The sequence below is a fragment of the Pleurodeles waltl genome, chromosome 3_1, assembly GCF_031143425.1.
Source record: "Pleurodeles waltl isolate 20211129_DDA chromosome 3_1, aPleWal1.hap1.20221129, whole genome shotgun sequence".
NCBI classification, from domain to species: Eukaryota; Metazoa; Chordata; class Amphibia; order Caudata; family Salamandridae; genus Pleurodeles; species Pleurodeles waltl.
The window spans coordinates 518,219,640-518,240,129 of NC_090440.1; the positions used below are offsets into that span (position 1 = coordinate 518,219,640).

General features: G+C 43.4%; 1 protein-coding gene across 2 annotated transcripts in view; it reads right to left on the minus strand.

The window, feature by feature from the left end:
- The window catches only part of ADAMTS17 (ADAM metallopeptidase with thrombospondin type 1 motif 17), a 1,096,962-nt gene that overhangs the window by 290,981 nt on the left and 785,491 nt on the right, over positions 1-20,490 (minus strand). For both annotated transcript variants that reach the window (XM_069222781.1, XM_069222782.1), the window contains exon 14: positions 2,560-2,687. In XM_069222781.1, the coding sequence (XP_069078882.1) occupies positions 2,560-2,687 (128 nt within the window). The remainder of the gene's footprint in view (positions 1-2,559; positions 2,688-20,490) is intronic.

Sequence of the window (20,490 nt, forward strand, 5' to 3'; positions counted from 1 at the left end):
CAACTCTGAACACATATAGGATACAGGGCATTCTGGAGACAGACTCCTAAGAAGCATTCCCAATGCCCAAAAATGTTTCACAACCTGTGCCAAAAGTGGCTGTGTCTCACCCACTGATGCTGAGCAACAGATTCAAGCACTTCACACCAGTGGCTCCAGGCTAAACCCATAAATATTTTGATTTTGATTTTTTAATTTCATAACTATGGTAATGCACTTCTTTTAGGATACTATGGGGGTCATTCTGACCCTGGCGGTCCAAGACCACCAGGGCCACGAATGACGGAAGCACCGCCAACAGGCTGGCGGTGCTTCAATCCCCATTCCGACCGCGGCGGTAAAGCCGCGGTCGGATTGCCGGGGCCGGCGTTTTTGCCCCGGCTGGGAGAATCCGCCAGGGCAGCGCTGCCCTGGGGATTCTGACCCCCGTACCGCCAGCCTGTTTCTGGCGGTTTTCACCGCCAGGAAGAGGCTGGCGGTAAGGGGTGTCCTGGGGCCCCTGGGGGCCCCTGCACTGCCCATGCCACTGGCATGGGCAGTGCAGGGGCCCCCTAACAGGGCCCCATGAAGCTTTTCACTGTCTGCCTAGCAGACAGTGAAAAGCGCGACGGGTGCAACTGCACCCGTCGCACCGCCGCAACACCGCCGGCTCCATTCGGAGCCGGCTCCTGTGTTGCGGCCCCCATTCCCGCTGGGCCGGCCGGCGCTAACTTGGTTAGCGCCCGCCGGCCCAGCGGGAATGTCAGAATGGGGGAAGCGGTATTTTGGCCGCATGGCAGCCAAATGCCGGTTCCCACCTGGCGGACGACTACCGCCGCCCGCCAGGGTTGGAATCAGGCCCTATGTTTGTTTGGGCACCGTACAGGAAAGGGCCAGCTCAAAAAACAACCAGTTTAACCTACTCTTACTCACTTCCACCCTTTTGGTACCAAGGCAAAAGAAAGCATGATGTATGATGGACTTCCTCACTTTCCCTATGTCATTATACAAATCAGTCCATAGCCTTATATTGTACATTGCACAGACCTTAGTAAACATTTATATGCAGGCCTATGACCCTGGAACTATCTTACACCTTGTTCTACCTTGCCATTCACATAATTTTCCCTTTAGGTACCCCAACGACTGAGATTTTTTCCTCTCGACACAAGATCTCATTCTGCCCTAAGCACATCCAAAACAGGACTGAAAGACCACATCCTCAACTCAAGAGTTACCCATTCTCCTCTAGCTGCCATACTCAAAAGTGACTTTACCATGTCTTTAAAATCTACTATTTAATGATATCATTGTCTACTATCAGACTACTGACACACCCTGCTCTCTTTTACATTTTCTCAATTAATACAGTTATTTTTATGTATATACAGAATAAATCGTAATAAATAGAAATCCAAAGAACATGCAACTCAGCTACATGCTTTTTATTACTTCTACAAAGCCATGCTTCAAACAGATTGTATTGGGACTACATATTAGTGTACATGAATTATCTAATGATATGTTTTTAAAATCGAAAACTGAAAATAGTGGACATGTAGTAGTAAAAGGCACTTGGGGCATTACTCAGAGCAGGTGTCTCAAACTTTTTCTATAATAAGAGCCACATGTTCAAATGAAATGACCTCGAGCCACTAATATTACTAGAGTTGTAATAGTGACCACATTAGACAAATATTTAGTTAGTGACTAAGTTAGTGGCCATCAGTGCTTAATTTGTAAAGAAATTAGTGCTGGGTCAAAAGCTTTGCTCAGAAACTCTCAGACAGTGCTATCAAAGGTTGGGGCGTCAAATACCAAGGCTAGTAGTCTTGATTCCACATCATGTCTTTTTAATCCATCACAGACACTCCCTGCAGCTTCATCACACCCTTGTTAGTTGTTTTTCATCCCTGCTTTCTACCTTTGTCACCGTTTTTCAGTCTTTCCCCCTGTTGTGTTTTTCTCTTTTTTTTGTTGCTATGAATCTGAGCTGCTTTTCCACATCAGGTCCTCTTGAACGACTGGGCACCACATCTGCTCTGAGTGGGTCTACAACAGGGCAGTCTATCAAGGCACCCCGGGGTGTCCTCCTGCAAGCTGATGCTAGACTACCCCTGCCAACACCAATGCAGCTCCCAACTATTTTCTTAGCACCTTTATGAGTGCCAATGAACGTCCAGTTGGGCTGTGGCAGAGTCAATTGTATGTCAGCTAACTGATGCTGTTTCAGCCCTACATTTCTTTGAGAGGCAGTGGGTGACCCACTTGGGTCAGTCCACTTCTGGACAAGGTCTTAGGCAATATATGGATAGGTGATAGCCTTCAGCTCCTGCATCACAGGTGTTGAAATGTTGTTACAAGGTGGTGTGCGGATGTGGACTCAGACCACAAAAAGTAAACCCTTGCAACGCCTTTTCAAATCCCGCCCCCACTCCCTCTCCGCCGCAGCAGCCTCTGACTTAACATTATATTTAACAAAAAAGAGCTATAAGCTTTGCAAGAAACATGCACACAAACATAATTTCTGACATCACAATACTGTAAATGTTTCTGGAAAACACTAGAAAGCTACTTCACCTGGCACTTGCCATGTACACAGAGATCAGTCTCGTATGGTCCGCAGGAGGTGCCATCTAAGACCCTGTCTGCCACGAGGAATGGCGCATCCTTGCCCAGTGGTGTGCAGAAAAGTTCACATGGTCTATCTGAAAAAAAAAAAAAAAATACAATGCTACAGGCCTTTACTGTAACTCTATAAACAATTGTGTGGCAATGAGGCTGTGTGCTGAAATACATTTGAATGCACTGTAATGACCACAGTCCATGAACCACACAGACAGAAAAGTATCCAATACCTGCACATAATAGTGTTTTTAATCATAACTAAGGTTCCACCTAATAAAGAATATATTTGTGGGATACCTTAAGGTATTTATAGAATAACTGGATTCCGGTTTTATCCAGATCAATATATCTTAAGAACTCCCTTAACATTGTTGAGTTTAAGTCTGCCCTGGTAGTACCAACTTACCAGGGTGGGATGAGGTGGTCTATGATGAAGCATGCCACTATAGTTGGGTGAGACCCCCTCATCTAATATATTTTTATTGTTTGCACACCTGGGTTTATAGTTGTTAGGTAGGGAGATTGATTCCTCACCGCACTCATTGTATTTCTATGTTTAATTAGAGGATGTACGGTGAGTTGCGCTCCCCTTGTGCTAGAAGCCGACCATTTTGCATCTGTGCTTTGTGAGAGGGAAACTTACACTGCTGCCAAATGTTGCACATTGCGTGTTTATGTTCACACACAGGATTAGACTGCTGCTGCAGATGCAGTCCACGCTCTATGCATGCAAGCAAAGCTTGTACTGTTCCTGACAAGATCTATGTATGTTCTCTGGGTGTGAGTGAAGTGTGTACTCTTGCCTGGTGCAGCACCTGATTTATGTGTGGAAATTTTGCTATGCGTGAGTCAAGCATGCTCTCAGACATCCATGTTGTTCCTTATACTTGTGCCAAATCAGAATTGCTGCTTATTTGTTGTATCTACAGCAGGCATTAAATGGTGCTGCCCAGTGCTCCACTTGTACCACGTATTTGAAGGAAGCTAACATTGGCCCTGCAGTACCACATGTGTTCTATGTCTTTGAAGGAAGCTTGCATTAATGGGCACTGCAGTAAAACACTTATTCCATATCTTTAAAGGAAGCTTGCACTAGCTGGCACTGCAGCACCACACTTGTTCCATGTCTTTGAAGCGAATCTGCGCTGGCCCTGCAGCACCATACATTTCCAATGTCTTTGAATGAAGCTTGCACTCGCCCTATAGTATGACACTCGTTACATGTCTTTGAAGAAAATGTGCACTGATCCTGCAGTACCACGCTTGTTACATGTCTTTCAGGGAAGACAGTGATGCTCTATAGCAGTGCTCTATGTCTCATGAATGTGAGCCAAGGACTCACTGTGCTACTGCTCTCTGAGCTCTATTTATTTCTGTGTATTTTAGGTCTGACTAAAAGACTGGTTTAGCTGCCTCACCAGCCTCATATATTCTTAAAAATAATACATAAGTTTGCTTAGAGAAAATGGGCTTTGGGTAAGCCGACTTCTGGTATTCATCAGAGTGTTATCCACATATTGGTCTGCCCTTCTGAACAGCATACATAAAAGTGGGTAATGGATCTGACATTGTTTGGCTCTGCCTATTAGACAACAGCTGGTCTTTAGGATATTAGATGATCTGAGGAGCAGTATTTTGCCTGCTTACTATATGTTATTCTGTATCAAGTAGGAGATATTTCCTTTAGTTCATCCCCAGCAGCTCATTTGCAACTGCACAGTGGTGTTGTCAGCATCTCCACTGCCATTGCTACTGGACCACAACTTTCTTATGCAAAGCACCAGGCATGACTGTTGCAAACTACAAAACCGTGCCACCATCTTGAAATTGTATTCTGCAAGCTCAATAATTTTTTACTGTTCCAAGATGCCAGATCAATGCAAAGCTATACTTTTTAATTTGGCTTTATTGAAGAACATGACTTTCATGTCCAGTTGAAATCTTTCTTTCTTTCTTTCTTTCTTTCTTTCTTTCTTTCTTTCTTCATATGCTTCCACTGCAAGGAAAAAAACCTTTCTTTTTTAGAAGGCAACTGGGACTTATTTTTTGTTGCTCAGACTCTCCCCCACAAAAGCCCACAAAGATCAGATGCACATAGCCTACAGTGCTGGCCCAAATGTGTCTGATGGGAGACTAGATAAACTTAGTGAACATTCAAGCAAGGCAGCAGTGTAGCTTACCTCAACAGCTTTGATTTGAGCTAATGGACTGATGCACCAGATACTCAACCTATGCCTCCTATTCCACATCTATCTCAACTCTGCTCCTTCCTAGTGAATGGTGTACCTGTATGTGAGCAGTGTGCTTGTGTTAATGCAGGACAACCACCATGTTTTGTGAGTGCAGTGTGAGGGGTGTGCATGTGTGAGGGCAGTAGTGTGAGTGTGAGGTCCCTGCATGTTATGTCTTAATGTGCGTGCAGTTTACATGGACCAAACCTATTGGCACCAGTGCAAATGAAGGAGTAAATAGCTTTGCAACACAATGCCTGATCAACTTATGTAACAGAGAGAGGCGCCCATAAAATAACTGACCTACTGTGAATTTTATCAAAGCCAAATTATATTTAATTTGTCTTGATTGATTGTACATTACACCAGATAGCCATGAAAAACAAGTTGTGGAATAGAGCATGTGGCAACACTATTAAAAAGTGTCTTAATACAAGAGTGAACATGCATTGTTGAAAATAACTCTTACTTTAGCTGATTTCAAAGAAATCCAGTGCCTTCTTGTTTTGACAAAACATCATACAACACATTGTAAAAGAAGATGGATGTAGTCTGATTTTATGCATACCTCTCAGATGGTTGATGCTAAAGAAAGCAGGGATGAACTACCAAATAATGATGCGGTTTGGAAAACTAGGGCATAAAACTGGTATAGTAAGCCTAATGAAGACAAACGTAACAAAGCATTTCCTAACAAAATAATTTCTAGCACAAAAAATAATGTAGTTCAGCTCATTAGAACACTGAGACCCTCCTTATGAGGCTGGCGGTCATGAGACCGCCAGCCTCGCCATGGCGGTCCTACCGCTGCGGAGCCAGCGGTAAGGACCGCCACATTACGAGTTGTGAGGCTTGGCAGATACCAAGCCTCCACAACTTCGCCTAGCCCACCGGTGTGGTCGCACCACCGTGGCCGGGGGGGAGCACCTCCAATCCAGCGGCAGGCCCCAGCCTGCCATCCGGATTATGAAGCTGCAAACCGTCAGGCTTTCCGTGGTGGTCACCCCGCCACAAAAACCCTGGCGGTCACGCACCAGGCGACATGAATCTTCATTCCTGTCACCGGCACACACATACCCACATGTCCACACACATGCACACATCCCCCCACCCATCCACACACTCTCACCCCCACACGCCTTTGCACACACATGCATACACAAACACACCCATTAAGCATACGCATAAATGCACCGATTCACTAAAATTCATCAACACAGATACCCCCATTCGCTCACACATACATGCACGCATTCAGCACACCCCTCCACCCTCCTCAAACATGCACACATGCACCCAAAACACAGAGACCTCCTCCCCCTTCGGATGCCCACTTACCTCCTCAGTCGAGGGTGACGTCTGGGAGGGGATGGGTCCTGGTGGTCTTCCCTCGCCACCACCACACCAGCAGGACTCAGCCAAGCCGACGCCCCCTTTCCACAACGGTCCGACCGCAATGCCAATACTGGCGGAAAGGGAACTCATAATCCGGATGGCAGCGCTGCCCTGGCGGATTACGACCGCCGAGACCGCCAGGCTGTTGACTGGCGGCAACCTGGCAGTGCCGGTGGTTGGAACGTGGTCGACTCTGCCATGGTCGTAATGTGTGGCGATCTTAAGACAAGAGTGTGATGACACTCATAATGAGGGCCTGAGTCTGAATTAATCATATCACCATCACACCCTGTGGAACAAGTGTAAGTATAGATTTCAGGTGGAACATCAGAAATTGGAATAAGATTTCCCTTGTTCCACCATCCTTTCCTATGCAAAAGTACAGTACCTTTACTTTACCAATTTGCACTGGTGAAGTAAACTTGGACTTTCCTTTTCTTACTTTAAAAGGTGCTTTGATGAAGGCCCAACTACCTACTATAAAATCCACGTTTTCAGGATTATTACTGCTATTAAAGTTTAGTTCCTGTTTACTTTTTTCAACAATTTAGAGGCATCCCCATCTAAACTCACATTCCATTTACATGTTGTATTTAGCCAACTTGGAACAAGTTTGAATTTAGGGTTCTTTCCTCTTAATAATTTAAATGGAGAAACAACTGTGATAGAATGTGGAGCACTTCAATACGCCCAGATCTTTTCATTAAAGAAGCTCTCCTAACATCAAAACCAGCACATAAAGTTATCTGGATACCTTCTTTTAAAAATCGATTAGCTTTTCCCACTAACCTATTGGCAGAAGGACTGTATAAAGCAACCTGAATATCTTTAATATCATGTAAGTTAAAAAAAAGTATGAATTTCATGTGAGACAAAATGAGTGCCGTTATCAGTTACAATTTCCCTTGGTGATCCTTCCAGAAAAAACACCCTTTCCAAAGAACTGTACAACATTTTTGGTAGGAGGTGCATCAACAGTATATCAATTTTGAAAAGTAATCTACCAAACTATGAAACATTTGTTATCTAAAGGGAAAGGGTGAAACAGTCCTGAAAACTCAAGTGGCATCTTTTCCCAAGGACCATCTGGCCATGGTACAGTATGGAGCGGTTTTTCAACTGTTTTCCAGTGTATGTCAGCTACAATACATTGTGGGCAAACATTTATCAAGGACAACCTTTGTGTTCAATGAGGGACACCAGCAAAATTGTCTCCGTTTTTCATGTGGCTGAGACATCCAGATGCCTTTTATCAGCATTTATGATAATATGCGCCCCTAACTCTGCAGGAAGAATACAAAGACCATTCCTTATGCAAATCCCATTCTCACATAACAATTCTGAGGAAATTTGAGCAAAACCCTTTAATTCACTCAGAATATTTTTAGAAGGATACCAACCTCCTCTCATTAACCTGAAAACCCTCTGTAAAACAGTATCACATGAATTAGCAGAACATCCAGTATTCTGATGAAATGGTACCCTTTGGCATACAAATGGCATCAAGGACTGCTACAACACACACATGCTCTTCCTCATCAATAACTTGTGAATCATCAGACAGTGGTACATGACAAAGACAATCAGCACAAAAGTTTCTGCTGCCCTGAATGTATTAAATACACAAATTATACTCCTGTAACTTGGATAGAAGTCTGACTAAACGTGTGGAGACTTTATCTAGCCCATTGCCAGGTAAAAGATACACCTGAGAATTATGATCAGTGTGAACACCAAAAGACATTCCCGAACATATGTTTTACATTTCTGGACAGCCACACACAAGCCAGTGCTTCTTGCTCAATAGTTATTTTGCTTTGTTGCAGCATCCTGAAAAGTCCTTGATGTAAACACAACTATTATTTTCAGTGTTCAAACATTACTCCAATACCTTTTAAACTGGTATCTACCGGAATGAAATTCCTCCTTCCTGGAACATACGGAATTAGGGCTGGTGCACTGAACACAAGATTCTTAACAGTTAAAAATGCATTGGTCACATCTGATTTCTAATTAAACTTAACACCCTTTTTTAACAAAAGAGCGAAGAGATTGCAATGCTAATGCATACCCTGGAAAAGAAGGAGCAAAATACTCACAAATCCCCCAAAATGAATGAAGAAAGTCCTTATCAGCGGGAGATGGTACCTTTTGTATAGCCTCAATGTTGCAGAACTTAGGTCTTATTCCATCAGCGGAAATGGAGTGATCCAAATAATCAACCTGCTGAACCAGTAATTTAAACGTCTCAGGTCTGATAGTCATATGTCTATTGCTGAGAAACGATCAGGAACAAGCAAGTGTTCCTCTCTAGTTTTAGTAAAAAAAAGAGCATGTCAACCTGAAATGCCCACTCATTTGTCACATCGCCAAACACTATATCCATGTTTTTTTTGGAATATGCTGGCCACAGATGCCAAGCCAAATGGAAATCACAAATACTTATACACTCCAAAAGGCTTGATAAAAGTGGCAAGCTCTTGTGATTCACCACTCAATCTGATGATATGGAGAGTGCAGGTCAAAGGTGGAAAAATAACTTGACTCAATTAATCACGGGCTACTGATATTATTTGTACTATGATAGTGACCATATCAGAAAAATTACATTAGTGGCCATCATATGCCAAATCACCAGAAGTGATCACCTCAGTGCATTAGGCAGAATTACTAGCAGGAATGTAAGAAGGCTTTGGCAATTTGAAATGCCTTTATGTAGTTGACACATGCGGCCAAGCTACAGTGCCATAGCACAAAAATAATATTTTTTAATAATACGTCTCCCAATATGCTTTATCACTCATTAATCAACCTTAAACATATTTTGGAAACCAGCGTGTGAGTTCTGAAAGTACCACATTTTTGCCTTGAATACCCAATTTTGACATACATATATTAGTTTGACCAAGTAAAAGGTTCCAATTTAGCAGACTGGGATGCATATAGGAGAGCTAATTACAGGTAGCTGGAGAGCTACCAGTAATTCATGAGCTACTCTTTGGAGAAGCGTGCCTACTATAATATTTTTATTCAATGAGTGTAAATCGACACACAAACACAGATCCCCACATCTCTTCCCAGCCAAAACAACGGGAGAGACCCATTCAGAAGAATAAGTAAGACAAATTACCCCTTCAGCACAAAGAAAGCCTAATAAAATGTTCAAATCTTTGGGAATACTGAGGGGAACTGGTCTAGTTTTGTGTATAGTGAGAATTCCATTTTGTTTACAAATAATGCATTGTGCGAACCCCCAACCAGTCCCATTCTTGTCCTTGAATTCTCCTGGTATTTACAAACCATGGATTTAAATATATATCATTATTGGTGTCTAGGGACAAAATAGGCATTGCACCCAGCACTTTTGGCTCGTCATGACCAGTTCTCAACAGAAAGTCTAACCTGCATAAGTCTTTCCACGCAACAATATCTCAACCCTTGGGGCAACAAACACTTTAGTACAAATCTCCTTCCAAAGCATTTCAACTTACTATAAAAATATCCCATCATCTCAATATCATGATCGCCTTTGGATCAATATCAGATTTTTCTATCAAAAAATAATTTTCGATTAATATTCGTAAAAGGTAACATCAGCCAAAACTGTTATAGGTGTGCCCGAATCAGCTATCACTTCTAAAGAATTTCCAGCAATTATAGCTTTCCAAATAGGACCTATGATTTTAACATCTTGCATATCTTCACATTTAGTGTAAACAGTAAGAAGAATATTACCAAATCAACTTATACACTGTTGAATCTCAACACTATTAAACTTTACGTTACACCCTAGTGCTCTACAAACAGTTACAAAATGCCCTAGCTTCCTACAATTGTTACATCTCTTACCCACACTGGACATGAAACACTAATACTCAAATGAATATTTAAACCACATCTGTAACAACTTGCTTGCTCCTTTCTGTTTCTACTCATTTTAGTGTTTATATCACAAACATCAGAAATACAAGCAACAGTTGATAAACCTTCTTGCTTGGCTAAAATCTCGGAAGATATAATAGATCTTTCAATGCTTTTTGCAACAGCCACAACTTCATACAAAATTAGGTTTCTACAAGTTAGCAACCTCTCTTGAGTTTTCTTAGAAAAACAGTTAAAGAAAAATTGGTCTCAGATATAAGTTTTTATTTATGCAATTCCCAAATTCATACGTGGAAGCTAGAACATGCAAAGGAGTGATAAACCCTTCAACAGATTTATCACTGCTCTGCTTGCATCTGAAAAAATTGTCTTTCTCCATCTAGACGTTTCTGAGTACTATCTGCTCTTTCTTTCTTTTGCTTCCGCATAAACATTCCACTTAACATTTTCTTTGTTGGGAACTGGAACTACTGGAAGATTATCAATGACCATCTGCCCAGCAACACCAATATAGTTGAATGAAAGAGCAGTTTACCTAGGTGATTTGTAATTAGAGGCATCGATACCTGTAAATTCATTCGAATAAACAGTGGCAGCTGAACTACATTCTGATTGGTTGCCGTTGTGAATACAATACCGAGTATATAAAGTATGGAGATATGAGGAAAAATGAGTAAAGACAAAGAAACCCCACTGAAAACAATGTGATGAAGATTAGAATGTGCTCACTCAATAGCAAGACCAGTGACCAGTTCAAACAATTCTCACACCGTAGCCTAGGCAGCGATGAAGAAACTCCAAAAGGCTGTGTGCAGTGCTGAGAATAAGTACTAAACAAAGGTGATCCAAAAGAACCTCAATATTGTCAGAGGAAGCAGGCTCAATCCAAAATGGCCGCAGATGTCTTATTCCAGATGCACTTCAAAACTAGGTGCATTTTGGTACTGATGCGCACCCAGCGCCTCACATCAAAATGTCAGAAAGCAACTTGAGTGGAGAAATCCTGATGCGCACCCAGTGCCCCGAGTCACAAGCACAGGAGGCAGGCTCAAGGACAAGACAGCATATTAGCAAAACTTCCGAAGTTTCACATGCCTGCACCGTGCACTGCAGCCGTTATAAGAATCATCGTTGAGCTCACTCCGAAAATGCAACATATTTACATTTGGTTCAGAAAAGAACAAGTAGGTACATTTTCAGGTGATAATTATAATCCTCTCACCAGTCATGAATAAAAGTCAAACACATGCAAACTTGAGTCTAACACTCTCCACTTCCTCCTGAGTAACAGAGCTCCAATCTGCCTTGGTCGGTGGGCCAGTGCAGCAGTAGTTCTTACTGTACGCTACTCATAGTACCAAAATGTAGGATGGAGGCATACAGTATATGCAGTAGAAAAGATCAGAATCCACAAAATCCAGATTGAAGGAAATAAACGTAGTTTTATTAAAATTAAAGCAACCAACGATGGGAAAAAATATTGTTCAAGAGCTGCCTGGTACTGACAAGAACCATGGCAACACTAGAACAAATAAAAATTCCAAAGGGATGACAAAAGAAACCGAATTGAGGAAACACAATGCATACTTACAATGCAAGTTTATAACAATAACCAACATACCACAACCCCGCTGCCACTCTGGCTAGGCTGGCGTGATATAGCTGCCTATATGTTTTATTCCGCCTACAGCCTTTTCCTCTCCCTAATGTATAACCTAGACCTTGGTTGCCTAACAGTGCCCCAGTGGTTCTTTGCTTCAGAGTTGGATCACATGATGTGTATACCCATGGGGTCAAGTCAATGTAAACTGCACACCCTGTTTTTCACACTTCTTCCCGCCACCACACTATTAAGTTGCCACCGAAGACAAGATAAGAGCACCGCTCTTGTCACTCTGGCACAACAACAAAACTCTTCTAACTGAGGCTCACAACAACACATATTACTTTCCCAACCACACACCCCACATGTTGTAGCTTGCTGTAGCTTGCTGCCCATGTGGGAAAGCGCTTTAGCGTCCAGTAGGAGTAGTAAGCTCTAAATAAATGTAACAATAGAAGACAATACAACTGTAAAATAATCTTAATACACAATCATGGCCGGACTAATAACCAAAATCAAGCATGGCAGAAATTTTCTAATCATTCCGCACTCATTGGACAAAGAAAGAATGGATTTGATTCACTCTAGTTGCTTTGAATGTATATTCCTAAAAAGCACGAAAAATGGTCCAGACATTGCATATTACAGCACAATGTTTCAAGTATATTGGCTAAGTGCTTTCAAAGAAGGGTCCTGGCAGCCCACCCGACTCTGAAAGACAGCCACTTGCATGGAATGCACCATGGACATTCCACACTGCCCAAACAGCCAGCTTGTCCGTTAACTGAGAATGTTTTTGTCTGCAACAGCCACTAGGCACACAAGCACTGTGGCAAGGGAGCACCAGCACTGAGAAATGGGAGAGACCAGAACAATAGGATCTAACGGGTGTAACCTGTGCAGCGAAAAGGGTGCAGTAGAGTTGGATAAACAGTAAGTCATTTGTTTAAACCAAAAGTATATTCACTATATACACTGGCCCTCTGTGTCAGGACAGTAATGAAAGGAACATATACTTTTAGTGTAGATTGAATTAAAAAATCTCTTGCAGTGCAATATTGTGATGCAAATGGGTATTTGGTGCACTTGAGCCAAAACATTGTGGGTGTAAGGAGTCATGCACTGGGTCAACCTGAATTAATATAATTTCATGTACAACACACAAAGCTAACTGATTCACATCAAAGCGTTCCAAACGTACGGTTGTTAATGTCGCAAATTACCAGATTCACAGAATCGGACCATTGGTGACTGCAAAAAAACCTTTCTGAATGTACAAAACCCTATTTTGTGATTTGGTAGCCTATTATCAAATTACAAAATTGGTTTGGAATTCAGTATTAGAAAGGGGCGTGGTAAGCGCGTCCCTTCCTAATAGCGACTCACAGTGGTATGTGTGAATGTTTTGCAACCGAAATGCCATCGAAAAAACATTCACATTTTACTGACTCCTTGAAGGAGATGGTAACCCATTTGCAAATGGGAAGAGGTTCTAAGAAGCTCCTTCCAATTTGTGAATGTGGGTGAATTTTTTTTTTAAGAGCAGGCATTGGTCCCACAGATCACTGCCTGCTCCTAAAACGTGAAACAAAAACTGTTCAGTTTTTTTCTTTTTTTTAAAATGCATCCCATTTTCTTTTAAGGAACACAGACTGCATTTAAGAAATACATTGCTTTATTGAAAAAACAATCACAGACATGGTGGTCTGCTGACCCCAGTAGGCCACCATACCTTCAGGGTACCTAGTAGCATGATCCACTACCACCAGTATAAATCTGTTCCCTGATGCTGTTTGAGGGTCTAGAGGGCCAACAATGTCAATTGCTATCCTTTCAAAGGGAGCCCCAACCTCTGGAAGTGGAATTAAGGGGGCCTTTGGGTCGCCAACTGTCTTTCCAATGGCTTGACAGGTGACACAGGAGTTACAAAAATCCTTCACCTTCTGGAACATACCTGGCCAGTAGAAGTAAGGTAACAACCTACTCCAAGTTTTGGTATGGCCAAGATGCCCAGCTAAGGGGATGGCACAAGCCAATGTGAGTAGGAACTCTCTGTACATCTGGGGCACTACCACTCTCCTAGTGGCACCAGGGTTGGGGTCTCTGGTCTCAGTATACAGGAGTCCCTCCTCCCAAAAGGTTCTGTGGGAGGCACTGACATCTCCCTTTTCCTGGTCAGCAGCTTGCTATCTCAGGCTCTCAAGAGTGGAACAGGTCCTCTGTCCCTGGCACAGCTCTTCCATAGAGGGTCCCCCTGGGCCTAGGAGCTCTGTCGTGTAAGGCCCAAGTTCCTGGTGCTCAGTTACCTCAAAGGCTGACAAGTCTTCTCCCGGAGGAGAGGAGACCTGAGCTTAGGGCTGCTCAGAAGCTGGCTTACCAGACTTCCTGCGTTTTTGCTTGGAGGGCTGGGCCATTATTCCAGGCTCCAGCACCTCTTTCTAACCCTGGGCTTTGCATTGTGCTCTGGTTTTCACACACAACCATTCGGGTATACCCAGAATAGCTGCACTGGTTTTTCTTTTGACCTCAGCCCATGCTGAAGACCCCAGATCATTTCGTAGCAGACAGGCTACAGGAATTGCAGAGGATACCACCACCACTTTTTCTGGCCAGTAACCCCTCCCCACTCTAAGGACACCATTGCCATGGGATGGACATTAGCTTGGCTGTCAGCATTGATGACAGTGAAGGTTTTACCAGTCAGATACTGTTTGAGGATATGTTTTTCAGTCACCATGGTGACACTTGCACCTGTATCCCTCAATGCTTCTACTCTGATCCCATTAATATGAGGCTGTTGTCTGTACTTCCCCAGGTTACTGGTCCAGACAGCCAGGTCAGCTGCATCCACCCCTCCTTCTGAGACTAAAGTTGCTTCTGTGAGCTCTTGGACATGGTCATGGCCCACCTGAGTTTCAATCTGGAGACTTACCACTGCAGCAGGAGCTACAGGTGCACTAGGGGGATTCTTTAGGGACAGGTCGGGTCTCCAGTTTGGTTCCCATTGGCCTTGCAATTGAAGCACCAAGACGTCTTAGAGTCAACGTTCTTACCCTTGTACCCACCCTTGGTTTGTGGTTTGTCTGGGGTCCCACCCTCCTGGTCAGGTTTTTGGGGGCCTTTAGAAGACCCTTTGTTTTTATATTTAGACTGGTCACCATCTTTCCCTTGGGGGGGGCTCAGCAACCCCTTTCTTTTGGTCACCCCCAACAAGAGTTATCTTGGATACTCTAGTCTTGACCCAGTGGTCTGCATTCTTTCCCAATTCTTGGGGAGAAATCGGACCTAGGTCTACCAGGTACTGATGCAATTTTACAGAAACCCAGTTACTCGACAGATGCTCTTTCATAATAAGATTGGAAAAAAAAGAAAATTTTGGATTCCTTCATACAATCATTTATTAACTGAGTGGTACAGCAAATGTCAAGTCTTGTACCCCACCACTGCACCACCAATGTAGGAAGTTGGCTCTTTGATATATTGTGCAAAGAGTCCCGCGGTTCCCTTAATAGTGATCAGGGCCATGTTCTAGCAATCGTTAGGATCTCTTTTTAGGTGGTATTGTGGTCGAACACCCTTGAGCTTATCAGAGAAGAGTGTTAGACATCTGCAAATACACAAACAGCCAACAAATGAGACACACGGCTCAAGAAGAAGATCCACACCAATTTACAAAAATAACAAGTATCTTTATACATGTTTTGGCCCCAGAATCAATACGATTAGGTAAGTACATTTTGCAGAGGTGTCCTGAGGCGTAGTGTTTTCTCCACCAGGAGCATTTGCGGTTGAGGGGCCTGTGGGCAGGGGCTGCAGGCAGTGTCATTAAGTCCACAGTGGGCAAGTCCAAGGTGGGCTTTGTCTCCGGAGGGCTGGTGGATCATGTTGGCACCATTGGCCCACTTCAACTCGGGCTAGGTGGCACAGGTGCAGTGGTGCTTCCCGGTGTCGGATTTTCTGTGGTCCGGAGTCCTAGCAGTTGTCTTGGGGTGCCGGCAAGACACAGGGAAGCAGCTCTGCTGCTCCATGGAAGTTCCTAGGTCTTTGTTGGAGGCAGGCAGGCCTCACAGACTTTTGGAGGTACAGCAGCTTGCAGGACGAGCAACTTTGGTGCAAATCGGCAGGAACAGCAGACAGGCCAGTAGGGCTGGGGTCAATTCAGGTGCTTCTTCCTTGGGCTTTGCTTTTGCAGCTCTTGGGGGTCCTTCTCCTTCATAGTTCAGCAGGAATCTGCTTTTCTGGTGCCAGGGGCTCCTCTAAATACTGAATTTAGGGTGTTATGGGGAGTGTAGGATAGTAGCCAATGGGTTACTTATCCCTGGGGTCACTACAGCCCCTGTTTTACCACTTCCTGTGAGAAGTGGGCATAACCCTGTCCTAGAGTTCGTAAATCTGTCAACACTAAGATGGCAAATTTCTAAAAGTTGTGTCCACATCAGACAGCGCACCTTAGGGGTTGGACTGACCTGATGGGTGGACACACCTCATTGAATACTACATTTCCTGCCTGTCAAAATGCCAAATGGGCCCTGGGACAGGAGGATCGGCATCGCTCCTGAGAGTGAATCCACATCTGCATACCAAAGTCGGTGGGTTTCTTTTAAGCCCCCTCCCTTGGAATGCAGGTTCGCAGGTCATCCTATTGGGTGTGGTGTGTAATCACCTCTCCCAGAGCTGGCATTGTTTATGACCGCCTGAGAGCAAAGGCTCTCACCTTGGGGGACAGACTCGTGTCTGGTGGTGGCAGGCTGGTTAAAACTGGTCAGTCTGAAAGCGGTTTGATTGAATGTTTTTAGGGGGCACCTCAAAGGTGCCTTCTGGGTGTATGTATTACTAAATCCATCACACACACATACTTAAAATGGTTTCCCTTTCACTCACTATGTCTAGGAATAGACAAAGTGATAGGAGGGGCATATCTGCTCATGCAGATATGTCCTCACATGCAATATAATGCACCCTGATTAGGGCTGTAAGGCCTGCTGTAGGGGTGAGTTACATATATTGCACGCAGTGTTAGCGGACATGGCAATCAGGTGGTGTTGTGTTTTCACGTTTTGCTGCATCAAGCCATGCAACCTGCAATGGAAGTCTGTGTGTGGTAGGCGAGGGGTCCTGGAGGGTGGCACAACACATGCTGCAGCCCTTGGAGAACCTCTTTGGTACCCAGGACCTTGGTACCAGGGGTATCATTTACTAGGGACTTACAGGGGGGCCAAAGGTATTCCCAATTAGGGAACAATTACACAGTTTTAGGGAAAAAGATCTGGCACTGGGAACCTGGTTAGCTGGAACCCAATGCACTTTCATTCAAAACTGCACTGAATACCAGGCAAACAGTGGGAGTGACCATGTCAAAAAGGGGCACTTTCCTACTGTGTGGGGTTTGGAACATTTCAGGGCATACATTTGGGGGTCATGGATCATCCTTTGTAGTGACTAAGGTACTAACTTCTAGAGGTCTGCTAGTAGTTAGTGGATTACTGGATTATAATTATGACATGTATTATGTGCCTGGTGTCAAAACAGGGTTGCTGATTTCGTAACCTGATTGCCTCTCCCCATAAAAACAGTGCCAGAAAATAAGTACGAAAAGTGTTGTGTAGCAGAAGTTGCTGAGGGGACTTGTGGCATGCAAGAGGATAAATGGAATGATGTAGTAGAAAAAGATGTGTTGCAGAAGATTAAAGAGTGGATATGTGTGGGGTGGCCTAGCAAAGGAAGTCTTGATGATAACTTACGTGTATACTGGGAATTGAGGCATGATCTCTCACTTGAGGATGGTAAGGTACTGCATATTAGAAGAGTCATTCCCTCTGAAAGCCTCAAGGAGAAAGTACTACATCTATACTATGACAGACATTTAGGTATAAATAAATCAAAGAAAAAGATCAGGTACATGTACTGATGGCCAGGATTGAACTTGCCTATTGAAAGGGAAGTCAGAGACTGTATTTGTGCACCAGTTCTGAAAAAGATTTGGTGACATTTAAGCCTCCTTTATGCCCTATCAAGAGCCTTTAAATGCCACTGGAAAGGATAGGTATGGTCATTGTAGGTCCAATTCGCAGTGGAGGAGAGTCCAAGTATATTGTTGTGTTAATTGACCGTTTTGCCAAGTGGCCTGACATAGAGGTGGTGCCAAGAGCCGTTTCTGAAGGTGTGGTGGGGTTTCTAGATAAAGTGTTTTCAAGGAAAAGTTTACTCGAAGTGATTTTAACTGATAATACTTCAGAAGTGTTAAAATCTTATTAAAAAAGGAATGGTATTAAGCATAATACCACTTCCATATGTCATCCTGCTGGAAATCGTGCTGTGGAGAGCTTCAACAGAGGGCTAAAAGTGCTGTAAAACTAGCTAAAGAAGCTAAGTTATCTTGAATCAAAGAAGTGTGGCAAAATGTGTGGGCTTATAGGGTAGCACCTTGTGAGTCCACGGTGTTCAGCCTGTTCGAAATTATGAGACGGAGGACTCCGTTATGAAAGTGGGGTGGATGTCCAAGTCGAGAAGAAGTGAATGGACTCTATCTGAGGTGAAAGGATTGTTGACTAAAACACAACGGGAAAATGTACAAGAATATAATCAACCTATTACCTCAGCGCATGAGCAGGGAGAAAGGTTGGGAAGATTCAGTAGAAGGATCATTAAACCTATCAAACTTAATGGTTATGTGTATAAGTGCTAAATATGCAACACACTTTCACATGTATAACAAGGTTTTCCTTCACATCCGTAAGCTGCAAATATATTGTTTATTAGGTTTAACTAGGGAAAGGGCTAAGTAGTATGGTATAGCTAGTAGAGTATTTATTTTCTTTTGTTATTGTGGGTAATTTTTGCTAATGTTTATTTTTTTGCCTTTCTTTTGGGAGGGGCATGTGTTGTAATGCAATGCACTTAATTAATGTGTAGGTTTTATTTCCCTACTATAGAGACCTGTTGGAAACCTTCAGAAAATTTATGGAATGATACCTAGAAAGGGCTGAAGTGTGGGGATCGCTCATAGAACCAGAGTGAACATCCAGAGACAACACGTTGTGCCAAAGTGATTTCTTCTTTATTTTTCCAAGTAGGTAGCGAACCCAGGACCAAAAGACATCAGGCAAGCTCCAATGACCGCAGGTGAGTGAGACTTGCACTTCTAAGAACTAATCCGATGTTCCATGGAATTAACATGACATAATAATGCAAGAGCATCCACTACTATTAATAAATGTATATCAAATACTACATCACCCCCCTCCCATATGCACATCAAAATTATATGAAACAAACCAGGGGAGGATGCATAAGCAATGGAACTAAAACACACCTAGAACAATAGAAAGGAAAAAACAGAGCATATGAGAATTAAAAAAAAAAAATTTGCGAAGATTAATACAACTCAAAATCCTGAAATCTGACTGGCAGTCTCACAGGTCTGGAATTCTCACATCTGCTGCTGTGAGACTTCACACATTCCTTACTGGTGCCAGGAGCTGGAGAATCAATGCAACCCTCAAGATGTCCGTGAGATGCTACTTCGGTAGGTTCAGTATGTCTGGCAGGGAGGCATACATCAGTAGGCAACAGAGTCATCTGAATAATTACGATAGCTCGTGTTAGAATACATTTGCGCCTCTGCACTAGAGATGGGAATGTAACATGCTGTATTTATTTGTACTACATTGTCTTGCTGCATCGTGTCTTATTGTGTTCTTCTTTTATTGTATTCAGTTAATTTAAGTTTTGCTCTCGTGCCCTGGCAGCGTCAGCAAACATTCTTAGTTCGAGAAGCCTGTCCTGTTGGCAGTTGCCGACAGACTCTCGTCTTGGATGGTTGTTTGCTGATGCCGTCATGGGTCCTCGTCCTGGAATAAAACTACTAGGAAACCAACTTCTGTTTGGGACTTTTCTTTACTTCAAGACCTTTCCCCGCTACATTTTATGGTACCAGAAGTGGGGCTGAGAGAGTCCTCACGGAGGACATATACTGTTTTTTGTAGAATCCAGACATTTTTGTTCCTTCGCACGGAAGTAAAAGCATCAGCAGATTTAAGAAGAAGACAAGAGGAACGTCGCGTTGCCAGTATGCCTAGACCGTTGGCATAAAGAGAGGGAAAAAAAAAAAAATTTGCGGGAGGAAACCTGTTGCCGGCGTACCTTTAGACCGTTGGCTACGCGTGACCGATTTCACTTGTGACTTGGATTCCTTGAGGTGTTGGCCACGTGCGACCGACCTTCTTTGGTCTTGGATTTCTCGAGGAGCGCTGACGCACGAAGAGAGCTGACGTGACACGGAAGCTGACACGGCACAGGCGACATTCTTTGTTGCTTAGATACTACGTCGCGAGAGCTGAAGTGGCACGGAAGCTGAAGCAGCGGTAGCGAAATTCTTTGTTGCCTAGATACTACGTCACAGCATTGCTTGTTGCCTGGATATTACGCTGTACAGGCGGCAGGGGGCATTTCCTATTACCTCAATACCTCGAGAGGCCTGACCTGGTTAAGATTTGACTCCCATTTGTTTCCTGGTTATTTTTGAAGCGCATGGAGTGCGCTTGGTTTGCAGATATTACAGGATTTGCTTTTGAGAGCCTATTCTGGCATACTCGCACAACGTGTTGCATCATTACAATTATACAGAGTGCATTTTTCTTGCTGGTGAATTTCTTTTGAACATCCCAAACAGCAGCGTGGCTTTGTCCTGGATGCCCTAGGAGCTGTTTAGTCCTCCCTAACTATGCTTTAACCTCCAACACCTGTGGGAATGCGCGCAAAGAACTCGATGAT